The sequence below is a fragment of the Camelus dromedarius genome, chromosome 2, assembly GCF_036321535.1.
Source record: "Camelus dromedarius isolate mCamDro1 chromosome 2, mCamDro1.pat, whole genome shotgun sequence".
Classification (NCBI taxonomy): domain Eukaryota; kingdom Metazoa; phylum Chordata; class Mammalia; order Artiodactyla; family Camelidae; genus Camelus; species Camelus dromedarius.
Window position 1 is genome coordinate 5,857,566 of NC_087437.1, and position 24,801 is coordinate 5,882,366.

The window sequence follows — 24,801 nt, forward strand, 5'->3', positions numbered from 1 at the left end:
ACTCTACTGGACCTTGCGTTATATTGACATTTTAATTAAGAAAGTAAGATAACTTAAAGTCCTTTTTCCTTTTGACTCATCTCCTGATGTCTCTCCCCACGTGTCTGTCTGCTTTGGCTAGTCTCGGATGCTTTTTCTAGTGGTTTCACATTAAATATTAAATGGCTTCTGGTTTTGAGTAAATGAATTGTTAAGTGGAGCCAAGTGAATGGTCTGTTGTTGTCATTTTAGAAAAATGTTTTCCCAGAGTGCTTTATAGAAATATTATTTACAGACACCCTTCTGGGCCCATGTCAGTAGTGGACAGGATGCCACGTGCTGTGTGTGGTTCGTGGCAGGAGCCGGGAAAGTCTCCTCTGCTCCCGCCCACGCTTCTGGTAGGAATGTGCTGTCCTCGCCTCCTCCACGCCGTTGCTGCCTCTCGTGTGTCAAGACCCATTGTGGTGTCGTGGAAACAGCGGTGACTGTGAGTCAGACGGATACCAGCTCCACTGTTCATTATTACAGCCCTTTGCCCGTAACTCCTGGCGACCTTGGGAAAGCCGCTCCACTCTCAGGTCCTCAGTGTTCACATCTGTGAAACCAGCACCACAAACACGCAGCCCGCACAGACCTGGTGAGCATTAAGGGAAACAGAGAACGCCAAGCACGTACCTGGTGCCGAGGAGGCGCTGAATTACTTTCGTTTTGACTCATTCACCCAACACTTGTGCTATTTATAGTCGCATCTCGTTATAAAGCAGCCGACCCAGCCAGAGATTCCACCCACCCCCAGATCCGATGCAGCCCCGTGTTGTCCCTGCTGTGTCCCCAGGGGCGCTGTCATCACTGTTGGCTGGCTGAGAACAAGACGGCCGGCGGGCAGGGAGGCCGGGGGCAGCCCTGCCCTCTCGACCTGCTGCACCTTTAACCAGAGCACTCACAGCATCTCACGGTCCAGAGAGGTCCCAGAAGAACACCTGGACGAGAACTCAGGCAAATACCGCAAGAGCTGAGGGTTGATGAACCCACGCTATGAACACGAGCTGTCAGTGGGTTACCATAGAGTAACTTCGTTATAAATATGTACCCTGCAACTGTAAAAAGATAGAAACTGGCAGTTCCTCCTCGCAAAGGCAGTGGTGAAAACATTCACTGACAGAGTGCATCATTTCCACGAGGTCTGGATGTGTTTTCTCCCCGCCTTGCTGAAGTGTTGCTGATGGGTCTGCCGCGTGCCCGCCTCCTCCTAGGCTGGTGCTTCTGGAGCCCCCTCCAGCGCGCTCCGTGGATGCTGCTGCTGTTCACTCCCAGGGGTGTTTATTTTAGGCAGGGGGCGCCTCCCCCGCATTACGGGGAGAAGACCTGTGTACTGAGGTCCCAGCCGCAGGCGGAGCGTGAACCCTCCCACCGCCCTGCCCCAGCTTTGTCCCCTCCAGGAGCGTGTATGTGGGCAGTGGTGGCACTGCTAATTCCACTGTGATTACTGTTTGCTGGTGGACCCGGGTCTTTCTGTCCTTCACGTGTTCTCAGCCCCAAGCTCAGGGTCCCACACTCAGAGCCTCATACAGGATGGTCCCCAGAATAAAGGACTGGTCCCCCAGGTAGGACCGAGCACAGGGGGCAGGTGGGCGTCCCCTCCTGACCCTGGAGATGGACGTGCATTTCTTAAGCCTGGCGTGTCTGACAGTTCCTCGGTGCAGCGCTGTTTAGCCTTTGGCGATACCTTGAGCTGGAAGATGATTCTAAGAAAACAGTGCGATCGGTTGTTCCTCTGAGATTCGTCACACCAGGCTTTTCAAGTAAAAGTAATATCAGTAACGGGTGTGTGAAATGGTGCCAGCAAGCGTACGAAGGCATCCTCGTTCAGCTAATTCTGGGCTTCCAGAAGGTGCTCAGCCAGGCCCCCAGGTCGGGGGGAGTCCACCGTGACATCTCCGGCAAGTTCCAGCCACCTGCACCCTCTCCTCTAAGCCCCCAGCACTAGGAGGGAAGGGTCTTGTATGAAACTCAGTTTGCAAGTGGGAGATTGTGGCTCCATGACGTTTAATATCTCATCTTAGAGGACGGAGTTAAGGAAGCCGTGTAAATCGGCTCTCATTCCGCCCCTGCACCACCTGCAGCGTGAGTCCGTCTGGACACTGTCCCTCGCAGGTTGTCTGCGTGAGCCGGTGCTCAATGTCGTCCTCTCATACCCCTTCTGCTGTTGCTGCTGTCCTGCCTGGTGGCTTCGTGACCAGGTTCATCTCCTTGCTCTTTCTTTCCCCGTTTGAATGATGGAGGCACGGTTGAGCAGTTCCGTGATACTGAGCTGTGACAGGCACCATCCTTGCTGGAAGAAGTCCTTGTTTCTTCCTGTCTCCTATTTGGCTTGACATCAAAGCTGGAAAAGGTTACTGATGACAGCATGAACCTTTTCAGTATGCAGATCGCATGATGGGACAAATGACTTTATATCGGCGTTACTGAGTTGTTAAGTATTCATTTTTATCGCTGCCTGTTCAGTATGTCAAGCTGTGAAGTAGAATATTTTAATTTTATAGGGATGACTCAGTTTGAAGAATGAATATGCAGAATCCCGGGGTGTGAGCCCTGACACTGGGCTGTGGACTTCTTGAAGACAGGGCTATAGTCCTGTGGGTCACTGTGTCCCCCGTTCCTATCAGGGGCTGCCTGTAGGGTCTTCTGTGAATAATGAATAAAGGCAGAAGTGAACACTGGCTCTGGGCTTCAAACCTCACAGTGTTTACTATAATTTTCTTAGAACAGTGGAAGTGGATAAATGCCGTGTGACTCACTCTAAGGCTCTGGTGTGCTTAGGAGGCGTGTGGATTGTACTTTAGTTTAAATAAGAATAACTAATAAAATATGGTGTTCTTTGAGTTATATAAATAACCCACCCTAACTATATTTAATTTCTATAGAATCATTACTATGGCAGTTAACACTATAAAGCAAAAGAAGGCAGAATTTAAAGGGATGGAGAATGAAGGATCGGTATTTGTTATTGAAAACAGGATGGTCATGGAAGATAGATGAGTAATAATACAGTGTTAAGGGTTTGAACATTTAAATACAAAAAGCTACAGTCTGCACTTATGGCCGGCGTCCTGGTTGTACCTATTTGAGCCACGAGACTGAGTCTGTTTGTCCCATTTTCCTTGTCATTTCAGAGCCAAAAGATTTCTTCAGACAGATCTTTTCCCAGCATTTTAGTGAGTAAAATAATTGGTCAGCCGTGCCCCGATCCTTTTCCTTATTCAAGGTTTGGCCCTTAAAACAAGCACATTGCAACTTGGAACAAGAACTCAAAACTGACTATTTTAAAATCACTGACAGGAACATTAAAAACCCTAGTCTGAGTGAGATCATTTGTGATGCGTCAAATAAACGCAGTTCTCTGATCCTCATGGGAGGTTTTAGACTAATGTTCGGGCGAAGGCATCGTGGCTGCAGCGAGTGAGGCGTGTAGGTGCTTAACACTCGGTGAAGTGGGAGGTTCTGTTAAGACGATGGCTAGATCCGAGGTGTGCACGTACTTATGGGCAGCTTGTCCCGTGGAAACGAACTCCGCTCAGTAGCGGCCGGGTTCCGATCTGGTGTTGTACAAGCCCCACTACACCTGGGACTCACTCCTCACAGCCCCATTTAAGCCGTTGTGTGGGGAGGCGTGACTTCACCGTTGGCGTTTGAACTTGAGTAGTGGGGTGTCAGGCGAGGGGCCGGGTTGCCTCATCCGTCCGCCGTGTTCAGGGAGGAGCCTCGGGCACGAGCACAGACCCCCGGGTCCTGCTGTCGGGCGTGACCTCGTGTCTGGATGTTTCCTTTGCAGATGATCCAGTCCCTCAAGGCATTGATCGAAAATGCGGACGCTGTGTATGAGAAGATCGTACACTGTCAGAAGGCGGGTAAGTGACAGCTCGTTGCTTTTCTTTACTTAGCAGCGTCATATCATGGCCCCCTGAACTGTTTCATCTTTTTGGTTCTCTGTCAAGAACATCAGCTATGACATGTCTCAGGCCTGGATCGCAGGACACCCCCCCCCCCCACCAGTTGGAGGGGATTCTTTAAAATATATTGACGTGGTCCGGGCCGTGGCTTAAGAATTCATAGCTGTTAAGAGTTCCCAGCGTTTCTAACGTGCAGCCTCGACTGAAACCCTCTGCCTGGACTTCTTCCTCCGTGTGACCTGTGACGACTTTCTAGCACCTGGTAGGAGAGGTGGGGCCTGGGTGGAGAAAAAAACTGCATATTCTTAGAAAGGAGAGTGACCACCGGTTACAGCCTCCTTCGATTTTGAATGCACTGGCATTTTCAAATGCTGATGAGTTCATTCATTTAACATCCAAATGTTACACGAGATTATAAAATTCTCCTTCCGCGAACAACCGTTTAATTAATTTTAGTTGTGATAAAAAAAGAAGTCAAGTGTTCTACAGTGTAATACAAGTAGGCGAGATGGAGTTCTTTCAGTTTTCAGATTTTGTTTGAGTGTCAGTGTGGAGAATATTTGTAATTCATAAATGAGAATACCTGTCCTTAAATTTCTAAGTTTTGGTTGCTGTTCTTTAAAATTGAAACTATAACTGTTACCTCACCTTAAAAAAAGAGTCATCTCTCATCTCAGAAATGAACTCGTTTAAAATAGATGAAAAGCAAAGATACATGGGCCAGTTTTCTCCTTTGGTGTGTATTGCAGAATATACACATTAGTGACTAATCCATAGATAAAAACCCTCATCTTGTTTTCTCATCTTGTTAGCAAAACATTGTTAGCAAAGTATTCTTTCTACTTCCAGTCCTTTCTGGACTTACAACCATGACTGAAGCAAGTTACTCCAAGTACCATTTCTATCACGTCACTGCCCTGCACAAGATTACTGAATAGCTTAGCAAGTCTATCAGCCTCTAACTTCCCGTGCAAGGGTCTCGGCCAACGGGCTCACCCATTTTGCCAATATTATATAAAAAAAATTACTTAAGGAATCTGTTCATTTATTTAATATAAATGTTTTGAACTTCTACTCTGCAGAAGGTGCTTGTGAGAGCTGTTATAAACCAAAATTTTGCAAACTAAGCAAGACTGGTTTTTGCCTTCTGGAACGTTCAAATCAAACAGGGCACATGAAAGTGACCACGCACAGTCAGATGCATTGAGTACCTACTGTGTGCTACTCAGGAGCCTGAAGTCGGTTTGCGAGGTGATGGAGAGCCCCTGGTTTTTTTTGTGGAAGGGGGAGAAGCAGGGCTCTAAGGTGAGGACGACAGTAGCTGTGTGCAGAGGACAGTCGTGGGAGCAGCGAGAAAGCCACGGACATGCGGGTGCTCGCCCAGCCTGGTCCCGGGCTGCCCTCCCCATCCCTGTATGCTTCTGCATGGATTTTCATAGGCTGTGCCTCTGGTAGGACCTCCCCTTCCCTCCTCTCTGCCAGTCTGTCCTCTTCTTTAAGTGTTAGATTCTATTCAACGCATGTGTTGATTGCTATGAGAATTGTGGACTATCAGAATTTGAAACCACATTTCTTGGAAAACCAGAACTGTGTATTAATTTAACATAACTTGAGTTATGATCAGTTCTTTCCAGCTTCGTTGGTTTAGGAAATTTGATCATGCCTAGCCTCACGCGCTTTTGTGTTGCTTTCCTGCTTGATTTCAGGAAGGGGTAGATTTGCTTGTATTGAAAAGGCTGAAGAGTCTTGTCTGTTCAGGATTTTGCTGGGAGAGGTGGGGGACCACCCCTGAGAAATGGTCCGCGTTGCTCTGGGTTTAAAGACCTTCAGAAGCACGCACCTATTCTCTCTCGGTTTCGCAATGACTGCCGCCTGCCCACACTGCCCTTCGGTGGCAGGTGCTTATTTTAGATCCCCCTTGATCTCTGCTTCGTGTGTTTACAGTTATCGTAAGGCGCAGAGTTCTTAGTCATACGAAGAGTTGCTAATTTGTATTGGGCTCAAAAACATGCGCATGAGATTTGACTTTGATAAGTAAGTGTTGTTCTGCTCACAGGATCTTTCATCTTGTCACCACAAAAGAAAGCCTAGAAGAGAGGATTATTTTAGAAGTCTTGCAAACTTTCAAACACAAATTTCTCCTCTGAGTACATAAACCTTCACTTAAATAATTGAGTGAAAACCGGGAGTCACACCCCCACGTCCAGGCACAGGTTGAAAAGCGCCCCCAGTTTGGACAGGTTTGGACTCCCAGCTACGTAACTGATTTTTTTTTTTTTTTTTTGAGCCAGAAGTGTGTCTGCTGATGCTCCCCACTTACTGGGGAGAGAGGGAGTGAGGGCGGGGATAGTGGGGGACACTGCAAAGTAAGGACCCGTGAGGTAGGCCAGGAGCCTGCAGGCCCAGCAGGCAGCGACCCACAGGGACCGGGACCCAGAGGGGCCTGGAGAGGGCAGGGCAGTGGAACAAGCAGACCGTGGGCAGTGGCGGCGGCCTGCATGGCCCAGTCTTTCAGGAAAAGAATAAGGCGGCTCAGAAGGTTGGAGGATTAAAGGGAAATCCTAAAGGAAAAAACCATGGTTCTAGGATTATGAAAGAGCCAGTAAAAGGAAGGCGTTAAAAGATGAGACCCAAATAGAGGAAGGGAAGGGAGGAGGGCGGGCATCTCAAGTGCGGTCGGGAAACACCGGACCTTAGAGAGGGGGCAGGACCCCAATTCTGAGATAATACAGGTGGCCGGGCATTTAGAGGGATTCTGGGGGGGAAAATCTTTTCCTTTGAGAAGGTGGATGAGGGGGAAGGTCAGCTCTAGGGGCGGGGGTGCGGGCATGGAGGAGGAGCCAGAGCAAGAGGGTGGTGGTACCTGAGACAGGGACGGTAAATGTGTCACTCGTGCAGGAGGGATGTGGGGAGTGAGGAGCACAGAGAAGTGACAGGTGGCAGGGCCGTGCAGGAGCGGTCCGGGTTAACTCACGAGCACGTGTCCCCCTGGACCTCACAAGTGCTGCTCTTCCAGGAAACAGCCCAGTGGGTGATGCGTAAGGAACACACGTAGGGGGCAGGACCGGAGTCTCCCGGGGGAGAAGCACCGTAAAAGTTCACAGTTTCCTTTAAGCTAGTTTATAGAAGCTGATAAAAGATTTGCCAGATTCTTGCAGGGGAAACGTCTTGTCCACTTTCTGACATCTCTCTCTCTCTTCTCTTTCAATGGCCGAAAAATGACAGCCTATGTTTGAATGTTGATTTCCTTAAAAAGTCCCCAAACCGGTCTGTTTCATAAAACCAGACCGACCGCTTTGCTTCAGTGACTGGATGTTTTTATTGGGTGGATTTAAGTGGAAAATCATTTGTTTTCTAGAAAGGAAAACAAGAAATCAATGACCTAGTTCCTGTCCAAGAATTAACACATGCATTTAATCTCCACTCCCTTCTGAGCCTCATTAAAATGACAGTAGGGGTGGGTTTTTTTTAAACTTAGAAAAACAAAGAAAATGGGGACAACAACATTTTGAAAACCGAGAGACAGCTGATGGAGGGAGAATCAACTTAGCTGACTTGAGCAAGCTGGGCCTGAAGCTGGCAGAGGGCAGGGCTGGGGGAGGGGTGACAGGCAGGTAGGTGGAGACCACCGCCCCCAGCTCAGGGCTTGGTGGCACCAGGTGCCTCAGGGAGTAGGGGTAATGGTGGGCATATAAAAGAGGAGAACTGACCAAAAGCTGGATTCAGGAGCAGTTAGACCCCAGGTGGCCAAGACACTCCCCATGTCCTGACAGTGGGGAGGTTAAAGTGAGCAAAATTCTCCTCCTTTATATGGGGGATGCTTGAAACAAAAATCTAACTAAACAATAGATGTGTGTTACTTAGAAATACAGACACAAATGCTAAAAAAGGAAGCAAAAACTCAGCTAAAAGGGTTGAGTAACTGCTTCTGGTGAAGGGGGATCGGTGACAACTGTTGGGCTCTTTATGTGCATGCATACTTCTAGTAAAAATTCAGTCAGCACTAAATTTAAATTTAAGTTAATTTACTAAATGTAAGAAAAAAGAAGGAAGGGATGGAGGGACAGGGATGGGAGCTGCGGCAGGAGTCCGCGACTGCGGGTGAGCCTGGAGGAGATGTGGCCACACCCACCAGGCTCGGGGACACTTGGTGAGTCAGGTGGTTACTGCCCAGGACGCCGCCACCCCCACCCCTTGCTTTCTGGGTGGGCCCCGCGCAGAGGTGGTGAGGGACGGGGGGTCGGGGGCTGGCCCCTCTCCCACCAGGAGAACATGTTCCCTGCTCTTTGGGAATGTCTCTTAGGAGAAGGGGACACCAAGCTCTAAGTGAAAGAAAACCCAGTCCCCTCCCCAGCCGCTGCTGGAATAGAAGCTCTGTGGGGTCCTCGCACAGCAGGGCTGCGTGTACTGAGTAAAGTGGGATGGAAGGCAGCTTTCAAAATAACGAAAGCTTTAATCACCCTTCGTTTTAATCCGTTTAATGGAAATTCTTCTATACGGGACGCTCCGCATCCCTGCTTTTCTGGACTTTGGCTTTACCGAGAGTGATTTGAGATTTTGATGACTCGGGTCCTTTTGAGAAGCATCTGTGATGGGCTGTGGATAACCCGGCTGTGCCCCCGGGAGCCTGAAGTTTTGGGGGCCCTGTAACCTGCGCTCTGGCGGCTTCCAGCTGTGCCTGTTCAGAGCTATTCCCAGGGTTAATAATCCCGTCTCCTTCCCTTGAGCGTTCACATCCTGCCACTTGTACGGCGTTTCCGCCTGTCTCTGCATGCTGCCCTTTTTGTTGTCTTTCGGATTTGCTGCTTCTCATCCGCCAGGCAGGTGCTTGGCCTCTCCCCTGTGATGGAGCCTGATAGATTTGTCTTACCTCAAAGCCGAGGGGACCCTGACGCCCGCCCGCCTGCCCGTGTGGGGAGAGCAGGCGGGATGCGGGCAGGCAGCCCGCCGTGACCGTGACCGTGACCGTTACCAGGATTTGATTGCTCAGAGACCATCATTGTTTTGCAAGCCCCTTGGATCTCGGTGTGTTCTCAGGAGCCGAGATTTCCAAATAGGTTAACCCCTGTCACCACCATCATGGGGTCTGCTCACCTTGTTTCTTACCCAGCACAGCACACATAAGATCATCTGGAAGATTCTTCCTGAAAGCACTTCACAGGTGTTCTGTTTAAAAATGTTCACACAAGGAAGCCGGGGCGCCTATAACATGTGTTTTCGTTCATGTCAAGATGCTTCTCAGCTCCAATTTACAGAAGTAAGAGGTTCTTCCCTGGGGTCCCAGAGACCGTGTTCCTGTGCCCTCTGTACCACGTCCTGCTGTGTGGCATTAGGTTGGTCACTTGACTCCTCTCTGCCTCATTTTCCGCCTCCTAAGTGGCATTGAAGTGTGATTCCCAGGTGGTCTCGTGGGCTCTAAGATGCAATGACCTTCAATCAGTTGCCTACCAGCAGTTTTGGAGTCGTTTGATGACAGTCACTCATAGTAGGAGGTCAGTCACCCCAGGCAATCCCTCGCAATCCTTGGCACGTGTGAATTGCAGCCTGTCAGCATGGGGGTCGAGGGGCAAAGTTACCTCCTGGCTTTGAAGGTGAAGAGTGAGACACATGAACCCTCAACTCCTTTGGAGCCCTCACCATCTTTCCTCCTCTTCTTAAAGAATCACCAGATGCTCCCCCAGGCACTGTAATTAACCAACAACGAGCGAAGGCAAGAAGTAGCAGGGGCGGCAGCAGCTGGCCAGCCTGCCCCCTCCCCCTCTCCTCTTCCCCCCAGAGGAGCCGTCATGCATGATGCAGGAGGGCGCAGGGAACAAGCACAAATGTGGCCGCTCGGCCAACTCGGGGGAAGCTGGTGCACAAGTACCCAGTCTCCAGGAGCCCGCCGCCTCGCCACACCCCACACTGAGAGGACTCGCCGTCCTGCCCTGCTTTAAGGGCCCCCATAACTGGGTGGTCGGATCTCCTGGGGATGCCTGTTTAAAGTGCAGTCTCTTTACATCACGCCCACAATGTGGAATCTTTGGGGCTGGGGCCGGGAATTTGCATTTGAATGAGCAGGTCAGGTTTTGAGGACCTCTCTTTGGAGGGCGGAGCAGAGCAGGCCCCCTCCTGGGTTCATGCTCACCTCTGAGCCCTGTCCCCTGCCTCTCCAAGGACGGCTGCTCAGAGCAAATGTGCACTTGCCTGCACACTGACTGGCCGCCGCGCCGTCTTCCTTGGGGGCTGTTCCTTCCTCCCCGCATGGCTTTCACTGGGGAGGCTTCCCAGTGCCGGGTGTGGCGTGAAGGGTAGGTAGAGGGGATGTTTTACCTGTCCTGTGAGCAGGTCCCAAAGCTGTGCTTTCTTGTGCCTTGTCTCTTCCTCCCCCTTCCTCTGTAAACCCACAGGGTCTGAAAGCATCACATTTCACTTAAATAGCAACCCTCAGCCTCTCCACAGACTTTCTGCATGGGGAAGGGTCAGGCGTCCTTCAGCGCTGGCATTCCCATAGAAATATTTTTTGTTATTAATCTGTTATACTTGTTTATTACAGCCCAGGAGAACCACAGTTCAAGTAAAGTTGACATTAAAGTAAATCATCTTCCTCAGGCAAATCTGTATATAAAACCTGAGAGATATCCTTGGATCTAAAGTTAAGTAAACAGCCTGGATGATCTTAAGGCTTTTCCGCCTTTCAAATTCCATGGTCTACAAATCATAATATGATATAAATAAGGAGCTGTAGTCGGGAAAGTGAACACACGCGTTCTCAGAGTGTGTTAACAATATTTAGAGGTGAGCCTGTTTCTAAGAATAAGGAATGGAAAGCAACTTTCCTGGACCTGTTATTCTTTCCTGAGAGGCCAGTCAGTGCCAAGTCATAAACACATCATTACACGTGTTAACGCAGTCGTGCTCGGTGACCGGTCGGTGCACTGAGTACTTATTAGAAATGCACAAAACGATGGACGGTCTCTAAATCATTGAAAGTCATAAAACGCAGCCAAGCCAGGGGTGCAGATAACAGGTGTAAGTGGAGTTTGAGGGACGGAGCAACCAGAGGGTTTCGTTGGCAGGGAAGGGGGTGGGGCTGGAACCGGGGGCTTGAGGGCTGGAACCTGGTGAGCAGGTGCAGGGACGGGCTTCTCCGGTGGCCGCAGGGTCGGAGGCTGCGTCATCAAGTGCACATGAAGTGTCCGCTTCAGGAAGCGGCAGAAATTAGGGTTGGACGTGTAGATTGGATTAAGTGATGGGAGCCTTTTCGTTCAAGGGTAAAGTGTTGGGGGTTGATTTCTTAGACCAGCATTGCCCAAAGCCTGGTCTGAGGAGCACTGGTCATGCCCCTTGAGCAAAGGGTTTCCTCACCACATCTTTGCAACACAACCTGGTCCCGTCTGGAGAGGCTCATACATCACGTGCTAAACGTCCCCCCGCTTAACTCAGCAATTCCCAAACCCAACATATTTGGTTATAGAGCCCTTGTTCCAAGTTCTGTCAGTGTCTTGAACACTTTTTGGAAACTGCTGTGGGCGGTGGGGTCACGAAATAGTTTGGGACAGGCTCGGGGACTCCCTGACTGCCCACCCCTCCCCGCTGCCCTCCGTGCTCCAGGACTACTTGCCAGGCCCTGGAGTATGGGTGCCTGAGCTGTTGGGATAGAGGTGACGGTGAAGGTCTGGCTCAGGTCTGGTGGGCACGAGATCACAGTTGGTGGTGGTCTTGGTCCAGTCGGGCTCCTGGGACAACGTATCACAGACCGGGTGGCTTACAAACAACAGAGACTTACCCCTCACCGCTCTAGAGGCCGAGAAGTCCAAGGGCAGGTGCAGATTTGATGTGGCTGTGAGGTCGTAGCTGCCATCTCCTCGCTGTGTCCTCACATGGCGGGGTGGGGGGCAGGGGGCTCTCTGGGGTCTCTTCTGTGAGAGCACTAACCCCATTCATATGGGCCCTATACTCAGAATCTCAGCCCCCACCAGAGGCCCCACCCCAGCACCGTCACCTCAGGCAGCAGGACTGCAGCGTGTGAACTGTCGTTAGGATTACAACGTGTGACCCAGCAGGTGGCCAAGTGGAAGGAAGTGAAGCTTGGGATGGAGTCGGGTCTACAGATAGAATTGGTGTCGTCCAGATGGATGTGTTGAATGGCTGTGATCTTTAATGAAGAAACGTTTGGGAGGAAATACAGAAAATCCTGTGATGTGAGTATAAGTCTGTAATTCAGAACCCGGTGTTTGACTCAACCTTAAAGCTTCAAATCTTCCCGGCACATCTGAGCCCTGCCCTGCTCTATGTTGTCTTTTTTCTATAGCAACCCTTCCCTTCTAGGCTACCAGGTAATTTGCTTATGTTCATTGCTTATTGTGTGTCTTCTTCCAACTGGAATGTAAACTCTCGAGGACCAGGAGCTTTGTTCATCCAAAATGTGTCCCAGCGCCAGGAACAGTGCCTGGCACAGAGCTGGCGCTCCGGAAACAGTTGTTGAATTGAATTGAGTGTAGAGGCGCTTATCAGTCTGACAGAGGCTGGGGGCTTCTCTTCCCTGCTGTGGGGGCTCCAGGGTGAGAGAGAGCAGGAGAAGCACAGGAGGAAATCCTCCCCCACAGGGTCCTTGGTCCCCCGGATAGAGGGCGTGGCTGTGCAGCCCTGACAGCACATCCCAGGACTGACTCATCGCAGGTCCGCATGGAACCAGGGTTCAGAAGTGCAGCGGAGTCAGGGAGGTGGTTGGTCTGGAGCCGGGCAGGTGGGGATGGGAATCCCAGGCCGGGGGAGGAGTGCACGCAGAGCAGCCGGGCCCAGGCCAGCAGCCGCCGTGACACCGGCTGGAACCACAGAGGAGGCTGGGGAGACAGGAGGGAAAACAACACAAACCCAGAGCTTGAACAGAACGTTCAAACAGACAGACAAAACACCCCGACATGCTGGACTGCGGGAACAGAATTCTGTGTGGTAAAGGGGATCAGAAGCCAAGTTGCAGCAAAAACCAGCAACCGAGAAAAAATGTTAGCAAGTATGTATCAGAAAGGGCTCACATCCCTCCTGCAGGAGGAGCTCCGAACATCATTCAGGACGAGGCCAGCCACCCCCGGTGTTTGTGTGTTTTGCAAAGAATAGGAGCCCATCCACAGTAAGGGGGATTCAGGAGACTCTCAGATAAAAGGAAGAGACGTTCGGCCTCATCCATGAACCATGCAGACCTGCTCCAGGCGAAGGGGCAGTTCTGAGCACGGAGTCTAATCCCTGGCATCTCAAAGCTGACGTCGAGTGGTGGGAGCCAGAAAGTAAGCGAAAAAGCAAGTACATACAACACTAATGGTGTCTGACAGTGCTGAGTGTTCTGGAGACTGTGGGGCAGAGAGTGGGGGACAGGGAGTGCGCGGGGGGGCTGTCCAGCGTGGCCGCGGTGCCAGGGCGGGGGGCGGCGAGGGGGGCTTGCTGGGGGGGGCGGGGGGGGCAGGCAGTTCGCGTGGCGCGGGCTGCTGTGTGCTGTGAGGATGCTACCTCTGTCCTGAGAGACGGGAGCACTACTGAGGGTCTGAGCGGAGGAGGCTGTGTCACCCAGCCAGGGACGGGGGTGGTGGCAAAAGCCGATGCCGGGAGACCTTCAGTAGGCTTTTGCAATAATCCAGCCCAGTCGGAGACGGTGGCTTCATCCCCGGCGGATGGCGTGTGGCAAGGCGGAAGGTCAGGCTAACAGGATTTATTCATGGATTGGACTTGGGGTGGGAGGAAAGAAAGAGGGCAGGACGGTAAGATTCTGTATACTGAGAGGAGGAGGACTGCTGGGGAGAGGGCTCAAGAGGGCAGAGCCGAGGTTTGGATTCGGATGTGTTAAGGTTGATGTGCCTAGTTGACTTCCCAGTCAGAAGTTCGAGGAGAGATCTGGGCTGGAGGAATTTGGAAGCCGTGAGCACCAAGCTGGTCTCTCAAGCTGGGAGACCGAGACCATCTGGGAAGTGACTTTGGACAGAGAAGATGGAGCCCTGGTTCCCCCAACGTTTAGATGTTGGGGAGATGGAGGCACAGGAGGTTCAGGGGCAGCCAGCAGGTCGGAGAACACGGGGACCTTCCGGAGGTCCCCTGAATGAGGTGTTTCCAGGAGATGCCTTCTTCATGCATCAGATCCAGATGTTTGTATCGAGGACCCCAAAGTTCTATCCCACACAGGTCGTGACAGGTTGGTGAGAGTACAGGGGAAACTGGTAACTGTCCCATTGTTAGGCCCACACCCAGGGCAGGTCACATGGCAGCAAATTTCAGAACTGCAAGTTATATACTTTGAACCAACACTTCCATTTTTTTTTCAGTTTATTCTACACATACGAACACATATTTGGGGAAGTACATATGTGCAGAGTTTTCTTTTTAACTCAAAGAACCACCTAAATGTTCAGTAGGAGGGTCCTTGTTAAATACTTTATGATTGATGCATATGATGGAATATTATGTTGCCACTTAAAAAATAAAGAAATATATATATATATGTATATATTCACCTGCGCACACACACACACACAGCCTACATAAGGTAAATAAGCATGTATATACACACACACATAGTTTTAAAAGGCAAGGCAAACAGCGTGTGCTGTTTGCTAATATTTGTTTTAAAAGGCGAGGTGGGAGAATAGAGCCCTGTGTGCAGGAAGGGTACCCAACAGGGAAGAGCGGCTCTGGTCCGCAGGGAGGGAGGCGAGGAGGCTGGGAGACGGGGAGGCGAAGGTCGTTCTCCGTACACCAGTGTGCACTTTCTAAGTCACTGAGCCGTGTTGCTATGTTATATGTTCAAAATTTAAAATAAGCAGAGGTGTAAGTATAAAGGGAGAGGTGCACAGGGTGAGGTCACCAGGGCCGCGTGTGTCCGGCGATCCAGACAGTCTGGCAGAGGGGACAGAACTGACTTAGGGGTGGCCGTCCAGACACAAGTGTCCTTGGCGTGAGAGGCTGATCTTGGAGGGTCCTTGGGGTGAAGATGGCCCTTTGATTTCTCAGCGAGATGAAATGCGGAGGGTCTGCTGTTCATTCCTTGTGTGACCCCGCCCCAAGCGAGTCACGTGGCCCTGTGTTTCGAATGGTGGCCTGGTAACTAGATCCCACAAAAGGACTCGGAATGATGCAACCACCTCACCTACATTTCCTCAGGGGGAGGTGCTGGTGGGGAGGGACATCGCCTTCACGTAGTCCCTTGACGGTGCGTACCGCTGGGGACCAGCCTCTCTGGGACCCTGTCATCCATCTGGGTTTCATGGATATATTTAAGGGACCTGGTTTATCGATTCCATCTCATGGGAAATAGGACTTAACAGTTAAAAATCCATCTTAAAATAATTCAGCTCTGTTAATGCCAAGATTATTTGGGAAGAAGGCCAAAAAAAAAAAAAAAAAAAAACCCCACAGAAACAAAGGAGACCACCCACTGGAGCTGTGTGAAAAGTAACGGGGCATTTCTGTGTCTCCATGGAGACGAGGGTGCCCACGCCCACATGTGGGAGGCCCACCCAAACCTCAGACCCCTGGGGTTCTGGGGGACAGAGCATTATCGCTTACAAAGCCTTACATTTAAACAAGTACTGTATGTAGTTATTTGGAAAAAAAGATCAGATTCCCATATTTTGTTCTCAGCATACTTGGTGGTTGAGCTGTGAGGGATTTTAATAGTTGATAAGTTGGCCTCTTGAACGAGGTCCCAGATAGACTTGTCTATATATATGTACACGGAATTCCATCTTCCAGGAAGTATCTCACAGTCCCTAATTTGGGAAATTTGAAATAAATTAAAATTATAAATATATCTTCCTTTGGACACCCTTTGAAATATTTGCCCCTTTGATTTGGGGTTTTTATCTGCAGCACACACGCAAATATTTCTGCCCTCGATACGTTTGTGACGCAGGAGCTTTATAGGAGAGCACAGCGAGTTCTCAGTTGAAAAACTAGTCTTTACGTTTGTAAGTTGAAGATCAGTGTGTATCTCTGATGAGTATTTTTTAAAATTATATTTGCTTCTAAAAATGGTTAGCCACGTGCTGCGTGGTGTATTTTAGATTCAGATCATTGAGACTGGTGTAGAAAACCCCATCCAGAATGTTGGAAAGGGCACCTGGTTTCTGGTTAGCATGAATTAGTGGCATTTGTTTCAACGAGAGAGGAAAGGCTCCCGTGAACCACCCTCCCCTTCAGAGCGAAGCCTCTTTTCGTATCTTAGTAGTGTATGTATCATAAAGTTTAAAATTTTTGTTTTATTTTTACGGCTCTTCGGTTTGCGTCTAAGTTTATCTGTGACGAGCGGCAGCAAGCTTGATGAGAGTGGAGATTTCACTGCCTTCCACTCTGTGCAGCTGTAATCACGTTCTCAGCTAGCGCAATTACATACCAGCTTGGAAAATTTACACTTCTTTATTAAGGTTTCAAAAACATAATCATCTATCAGCATTACCTTTCTTTTTTTTTTTTTGTCCTGAAGCTTTAAGCCCTTCAATTTTTAAAATATTAAGTTGTACACTGTAAAATGATTATAAGCCAATAAAAAGTGTTATATTGTTAAAAAATGATGCTGAAAATAAAATCCGCTTCGTACATAAAAAAATATATGTATTTAAGTTGTAAACTGTTCGGAAACAATAATTGGGAAATTATGTGAAACCACCTCCCTTTATAAAAAAAAAACCCTGAGCTGTTTGAATTTTTGAGAGATGACATGGAAAGAAGCAGTACATTTCCAAAATATAGTTCTTTACATAAAAATCAAATAATATACTTTTGCTGGGTTATACCGATTTTTACAATTTAACATTATGGCTGTAAGGGTCCACCGTGGACCCCTGGCTGGGCCTTGTTTTTTGTTCTCGTGGCCTATGTCTTCCATTCTCCTTGGAGCAGAACTGAACTAGACCCTCGTGGAAATCAAGTCTGGACAGCATTTGTCCTTTCTCCGCTGTTTGATTACCTGCTGTTTATTTCCTCGGTTCTCAAGTTCATGACCACAAAGGGATTTGAGCAGCTCTCCTTCTCGGATCACATTCCAGAAGAAAAAGAACCCAGAGCTTTCTTCTAGGAACACACACTTGGGGTCACGGAGTCGGACAGCCTAACCATAGGGTGTTTGGCACAGAGCAGCCAAGACTCAAAAGACAGTACTTTTGGCAAAAAGGCAGTCACAGCGGGCCCCGCCAGGACTGGGCGTGAGCCGTGGTCATTCTCGGCTCTCTGGATGTTTCCTCCAAGTTTTAGTCCACGTTCAAGCTCTTCATTGGATTTGTGTAATATGCTCATGCCTGCAGACTTCAATGCTTTTGCCCGCAGTGTATATTTTGGCTGTTAAATGATGTAGCAGATTGAAATCGTGTAACATGTCATGCTTTCCGAAAGCCTACTTAACCCAGTTGGAATTGGCTTTCAAATGAAGTTTACTAAAACTTAACAAAGCTTTCCATTTCTTTGGCCAGGATGAACTGTTACCTCTTATCTCACTTGGGTGGCAGCATCCGTGTAGAATCAAGGAATCCTGCTTGCTTTCCCTGCCTCATTAAGAGTTGCCTCCAAATGTGACATTTTGCCTTTAAAGAAAACAGGGCGAGGCCGCACTTCACCTGAGGCTCTCCTGATGCCCTTTAGCTGCAGTCAGACTGGTAGGTGGGACGCTGACTAATAGCAAAGTACAGCTCTTTCTTAAACAGCTAACTTCAAGCCAGTGTGAACTACTGCCCGGGTCTAAAATACACACGTTTATGATGAAACTGGGTTGGAGTAGTCTTGGGAAGTTACTGGAAACATACAGGAAATAGAACTTGTTCCTAAAAGAACAAACAGCCCCATTTCTAATTCCCTCATCCTCACTGGGCTGGTTTCTGTTTGGGAACCTGAAAGCTGTGTTTCCAGTGGGAATTGCTGTTCCTGAGTCCAGAGCCCGCCTCGCTCTGCTCTCCTGCCCCGGGGGTCTCCCCGGGGGCCCACCAGGCCATGCTCCTTAAGAATAGATGTCTTTCAGCTCAGATCTGTAATTTAGAAACTTCTAAACATTGATTTTTGCAGATAGTCATCACAAGAGACATTTTTAATAAAATACTAAATATTTGCAGAAGGATGGAGGCTTTTCTTACGTATAGGGCATCAGTGAGACGTGCTTGATGGGAAGCCCCCGTTCCAGCCCCTGACACCCCAGAGGAAGGAGCAGGGGCTGCACAGAAAGCTGGCGCGGTCTGTGTGTCCCCCGTGCCGACAGGCCCTGCGTGGAGCAGCCCTCAGTGCTGGCCCCTGACGGACGGGGGCACAGCGGCTGGTCTTTTCCAGCACAGGAGAAGCTGGTTCAGGGTGTCTTCCCGCACCTTCTTATCCTTTTAAGACCGTAAAGGCCCCACTTAACAGCCTTCTTAAAAGCCTGCCTGCAAGGGCTGCTGTACCTGTGTCAACGGACAGTCCCCTTCCCAGAGGGCAGGGACTGTCACCCTAAACTATCAGCAGTTGAGGCAGGGGATAAAGGACACAGTGATGACTGGTCAACGAGGGACCTGCACAAACGTCAGATGTTTGCTTTGTGTAAACACAGGGTGGGGACTGCAAGTCAGTGGAGTTCACAGTAGTTGGGAGGAAGGCAGGGGTGGCACTAACCCCGCAAGCTGACCCGAGGGGCCCGTCTTGTCTCTGATGGAGAGGCCGCGGAGCCCTGTCGGCAAGGACAGGCGCTGACTCAGCTCCTTTCTTTAGTCAGGGTTCAGTACTCTTGCGACTCCACTGAGGACCTCAGGCAGGAAATGCTAACTAAGAACGCCCTTTCTTCCCTGTTACGTAACCTTGCAACATAATTGCTTCCAGCTTTGTAACAGGTACAGGGGCTTCAGCCCTGCCAGGGCATTTCTTCTCGTTTCCTATCCAGGCACGAAGGTGGAAACAGAAGGGATGTCCTCAGAGTTTTCAGAAATTCAAACTTTTCTGATTGATCATTTTTTAGTTCATTTTTAAATAATTAAAAAATAATCATTAAATTTAATTTAGATAATAATTTAATAATTTAAATTTTAAAATACTTTAAGAAATACTTTGTAAATTACCTGTTTGGGGTAATTTATTCTGTAAAATTTTACATTATTATATATAGTCCTTACATGCCTACTAAATCTCCCTTACACAGTGTGTTTCCTTGTACCAAAGTCCTGATTCGATACTGCACCCACAGTATTTCCTCACTGATTTAAAAGAGCAGGAATTGCACATCCTCATATCATCATTTTAAGCTGCTGATCTGTGTGCTCTCCTAATGCGTCTGAACTCAGCCGCTGTGTTCCAGAGCAAAGTTATAAAGACTTCTTCGTGAACGGGCTGTCCGTGAGCTGCTGATACAAACCCTAGTTCCCTAGCTCACTCCCATCCTTCTAGACGGCTGTAGCTCTTAACAGTATCTAGCACGTTTCAGTAACACAGCAGACAGTCAAATCACCTGTACGCGGGGTGTGAGCAATCAATGTTATTGGCTGACCAATTTGCCTGACTACTTCAAGCATCAAAAAATTACTTTCGTTATCCAAAACGATGAGACCTGTTTGTATCTCTGTATGATGAATATTGACTACTAACTGCAGAAATAGAGAACTATTGTGAGAAACCCACTTTTACCTCTTCATATGTTCCTGATTGTTTCGTGTTGGGAGTCCTTTTAAAAAAAAAAATGTGAAACTAGAAAACATTAGGAAAAGCCCTTGTTCAAGGTAAACTAACTTGGAAACAAGTATTTGTATGTGAGCTTCAGTCACTGAAAAAAAAGTGGGATCTTGACTGTCTTGCCCGTGTCTGTCTGTCTGTCTGTCTGTCTCCCCCCTCCTTCCCTCTTTCTCTTTTCCTTCCTTCCTTCCTTCGATTAGAATGGAGTTGACAGTGTCACAATTCTGAGACTTCGGGAGATGCCCCTGGACTCATGGCCCTCTGACATCTGCTGGAGCCACTCCCGTCTTGAGCATGACTTTCCGTCCCTCAGTCCCATCTCCCTGTCTCCCTAGTCTGGTTTTCCTCGGAGTGATCCTAGCCCTCTTGCGTGGGAAGCTTCTGGGTGCTTGCTAGACCTTCTGACTCAGAGTCCCCTGTGTTGGGGGTGGTGGAGGGAAAGGCAGAAGACCTGCATTTTCAACCCGCACCTCCACTATTCTGTTGTCCACTCCGCTTTGAGATCCACGCTCCAGGCTCCATGTGACTTTTCTGCGAAGCCTGTTCCCGGTCCTCTAAAACTCCCCCGAAGCCACATTACCCATTCCCCAACATCACTCTTACGGTTGAGGCCCTGTGCTTTTAAAATTCGCAGATTGCCGTGACAGCCTCCTAACTGACCTCCCTGCCTCCGTTACTTTTTTTAAAATTTATTTTTATTGAAATATAGTTGATGTACAGTGTCGTGTTAGTTTCAGATGTTTTGACTGATTGCAGCCAGGGATTCACCCCAGCTCCTGGTCCACCCCAAGCTCATCCTCCCACGGGTCAACGCCCCTCCTCACCCCCACCATGGGGACTCCAAACCTCTTCACTGTCCTCTGGCTCCGAACCCCACCACCTCACACTAATGAAAGAGCGAGGAATTTAAAGACAAAAGCAACTTAGCTTCTTTGTCGGGGGCAGGGGAAGGTGGCAGCTTAGTCTGAAAGTTTCTCCTCACCTGATTTTCACCAGTGACTTTAAAATTTCTCTGCTCTTTGGGCAGAATGGTTTGACCTACAGGAGGAAAAGAGATGCTGCTTTTACATTTCTTAGTAAGATAAGGACTTTTTCCCTGGGCTCATGTGTCTTTGCTGAAAGGCGTTTGGGAACTAGAGAGAAAGTTAGCTAGCCTGTAGCCCAGACAGGTTCTCTGTAGTCACTGCAGATGCGAAGCCTCTCTGTGACACGTTAGAGCAGATTTCCTGGTAGTTAGTTCAGTACCAAGGGAACAGTGCCATTCGCATCTTAGATATATCATCACACTTGCTCATTACACGTGGACTGAGCCAGGGCCGTGGCACAACCTCGTTCTCCCCCCGCTGCGCTCCCTTAGGACTGGGTCAGTGCCCATCCGACAGCTCCTGCAACGGGTACCTCACAGCGTGACTGCTGGATCCACACAACCATCTCAAGAGCTCGTGTTAGGGGCCGAGACTCTTATATAGAAAAGATGCATGAAGGGGAGGGTGTAGCTCAGTGGTTAAGAGCACATGCTTAGCATGCCCGAGGTCCTGGGTTCCATCCCCAGCGCCTCCATAAAATTAACTAAATAAATAAACCCAATTACCCACCCCTGCAAAAAAACAAAAAAACAAACAAAAAAAAACCTCTACAAACAAAATAAATAAACTATTAAAAAAAAATAATGCATGATAGTTGGAAAACCCTGGGCCATTGAGCTCAGACAAACCGATAGTCCAACCCTTTTCCTTCTCATTTCCCTGGGAAATCCTCTAGCCTCTCCCCAGGTTGTCAAGTCCCTGGCGAGTTCCCGTTTGTCTCCCCTGAATGTGTTCCCCAAAGTGTTTGGCCTGGGCTTTGTGCTCATGGGGGAGCAGTGAGAGGTACAAGCTTGACAACAGGTCAAGGTGAGAATCCTTTTATTTGCTGAAAAAATAAAATCAACAAACTGCATATCAGTGGGTTGGCAGAACATTTGCAAAGATGAGTCTAGAAGTTAATAATATAAAAATCTTTGTAAAGAAACAGATGTGTTACGTAGCAAACCAAGCAATGATGTAACGAGGGGTCTAACAGTCTTGTTCACTTTTTAAAATCTGGGGTTTTATGTTTTTAATGTAACTTTCATTTTCAACTTATCACCTTTTTGTGCCCTTTTTTTTTTTTAAGGTAGTCAGTTTACAATGTGTCAATTTCTGGTGCACAGCATAATGTTTCAGTAATACATATCTATACATATGTTCCTTTTTATATTCTTTTTCATTATAGGTTACTACAAGATAATGAATATAGCTCCCTGTGCTGTACACATTATAAAAAAAAGTAGGACCTTTTTTTTAAAATCTATTTTATATACAGTAGTTAGTATCTACAACTCTCAAATTCCCAATTTATCCCTTCCCACCCCATTTCCCCTGTGGTAACCGTAAGTTTGTTTTCTATGTCTGTGAGTATGTTTCTGTTTTGTAAGTAAGTTCATTTGTGTCTTTTTTTTTTTAGATTCCACATATAAGTGATATTATGTTATTTTTCTTTCTCTTTCGGGCTTACTTCACTTAATATAACATTCTCCAGGTCCATCCCTATTGCTGCAAATGGCATTATTTCATTCATTTTTTGTGGCTGAGTAGTATTCTATTGTATAAATACACCACATCTTCTTTATCCAGCCATCTGTCAATGGACATTTAGGCTGTTTCCATGTCTCAGCTACTGTAAATAGTGCTGCTGTGAACATTGGGGTGCATGTGTCTTTTCAAATTAGAGTTTTCTCCAGGATATATGCCCAGGAGTGGGATTGCTGGATCATAGGGTAAGTCTATTTTTAGTTTTTTAAGGAATCTCTATACTGTTTTCCATAGTGGCTGCACCAAACTACATTCCCACCAACAGTGCAGGAGAGTTTGTGCCCATTTTTAAAGAACTTCATTAATAACACATTTTTCACTTCCCTGTGGACTTTTATTGAATTACAGATACTTTAAGAGGGGGAAGAGAAGGGGGTTTGCCCCTTTTTAGCAGACATGTAAAACATGAGCTCTTTAGACAGCCATACCTGTTTCTTTCAATGTTTCCTCGTTTCATCCTCATCAATAGCATTTTTTATTATCTTGACTGTGTTTCGTCCTTGGGTTCTCAGTCCTTTTCGGGGCAGCTTATTTTGTTGCTGCCTCTGGCCCCGTGTCCTTCTGAACTTTCTAAAAGCTGCTTTCTTAAAATCTGGGGTTGCTGCTTCTCCAAGCTCAGCATCTCCGCCCTCCTTCCGCAGTCCCATGCTTTGTTACCTGAAATTCTTTCTTGTCGGCTGGAGTGAAGCACGACGTGGCGGGCCTGGTCCTTGCCTCGCTGCCTTTGTGGTGATCGGATGCTCAGCAGGGCAGGACGAACCATCTGCCTCCAGAGCAGCAGGGCTTCCACGCAGACATTTGGGCAGTTGAAAAATCCCCCAGTTTTGTGATATTCCACCTCCGTGCCAGTTTTGAAATCTGCAACAAGAAAGCATCTTAAATAGCCCGCCTCTGGTCAGGCAGTTGTCCTGTGTAGTCCCGTGTGAGTGTCGCTTCTGTTTCCCTTCCCAGATGCTTTTCCTGTGCACCTTGGTCACCATACAGGTGTGGACCTCGTTACAGAGAGTCACCCCTCCTCCGCCTCTCCTGTGTCTCTCCTCTTTCCCCTGTTCCAGTCCTGAATTCCATCTGCCAAAACTCTTATAAGACTAGTGCTTCTTGACTATCAGAAATAGAAACGTTATGAATATTAATAACTCATGTCCTGAAATCCAGATCATGCTGAAAAGCCAGCCCATCAGGCTTCACCTGGTCATGTTCTAGGAAGTGGGTCTGAATCAGCAAGGTACACGCCAGGGAGTCTCTCAGACCTGACCAGGGGACAAAGTGTGTGTGTGTGTGTGTGTACTGTGTGTGTGTGCACACGTATGTGTGTCTGTGTGTTTTACTCTAACAGAAATCCTGGGTTTTAGAACATCATCACTACCAACTCATGGTTATTATTTTTCTTTTTTCTTTTTTTGGTGTATTAAGCCAAGCACATCTAGTAAAAATCTGAACTAGATGTGGGGGTGTGGCCCCCTGGGAGAGCCAGGTCACCAGCAGCGTCGGGGAGGGTGTTTAGTGAACCAAGCTGGGGTGTTGGCAAAAGAGAGCTTTTGGAAGAGGAGGGTGGTCAATGTGGTGGTTCCCTAGACAACATAATGAATTTTACTGGGTTGTTTTTTTTTTTTGAAACCAGTGAGGTTCTTAAGCCTTATTAGCATGACAGGAATTAGGACCATAGTTTCTTTCAGGAGGGAAAAAAAATTGGAAGACACACTAAACCAGCAGGTTACTGTATTTATCGTGTGTGTGGCAGTCCCTGCTCTCTGTTGAAAGACACTCAGGAATAAAGATGCTGTCAGTCACTGTGTGAGGAGCTGCTTCGGAAAGGTTGCATAGAAGGAGAGTCAGAAATCCGGATGCCCAGCTGAACAGTAGACGTATGAAAGTACACAGGAAATGTGAGAATTACAGCTGCTCCACGTTGTTTGTAATGGCCAAGGATTTGAAGCCATGTCCATTGGTCCATCAGGGGACTGGTTAGCAAGCGCCAGCCCACCCACACGCTGGGGTCTGTGCAGCTGTTAGACAGACAGAGGGTGAGGACGAGGTCCATACACTGGACGGCGTGACAACCACATGTGTGACACGAGGCAGGTCTGCAGTGTGCTGCTTCTGTGCGAGAAATGGAGGACTGTGAACACAGAGACACATGTACTTGGATTTTCAAGGAGAAACCAGGCCATAAGAGAAATTAGGAACTAATAAAAATGTATAAGGGGAGGGAGGGATGAGGGCAGAGGAGACCAGGAAGAAAGTCAGACTTACCTGAACACACCCTGATATGTAGTTTGACTTTGGATTCATAAGACAAAGTACATCCAAAAAAGAAAAAAAAAAAAAAAAAAAGAAGGAAACACATGAACCGAATTGTACTTTGTTAGTGACAGAACTATGTAAAAAAAAAAATTATTCTGACTGTAGAACACAATATTTTTACTGTACATTCTCAGTGAGATATACACTAAGGACAAAAAAAAAAAACAAACGAGTTGCAGAGTTTAAGTGTATTTAGCGTTTTACTATTAGTTATGTGGATGTGGTTAAGAATGATTTTCTGTCTGAGAAAAGAAATAAGCGTAATTTTTAAAAATTATGTAAAAATCTTGTATGCTTAAATTTGAAGTATTACCAAG

General features: G+C 48.0%; 1 protein-coding gene across 3 annotated transcripts in view; it reads left to right on the forward strand.

Moving 5' to 3' along the window:
- PLCL2 (phospholipase C like 2) overlaps positions 1–24,801 on the forward strand; it is a 173,097-nt gene that overhangs the window by 134,310 nt on the left and 13,986 nt on the right. The window contains exons 4-5 of one of the 3 annotated variants that reach the window (XM_064490928.1): positions 3,153–3,194; positions 3,812–3,887. The exons of 1 other annotated variant lie outside the window; for it this stretch is intronic. In XM_064490928.1, coding sequence (XP_064346998.1) covers positions 3,153–3,194; positions 3,812–3,887 — 118 coding nt within the window. The remainder of the gene's footprint in view (positions 1–3,152; positions 3,195–3,811; positions 3,888–24,801) is intronic. One more of the 3 variants, XM_064490933.1, reaches the window with a different exon arrangement.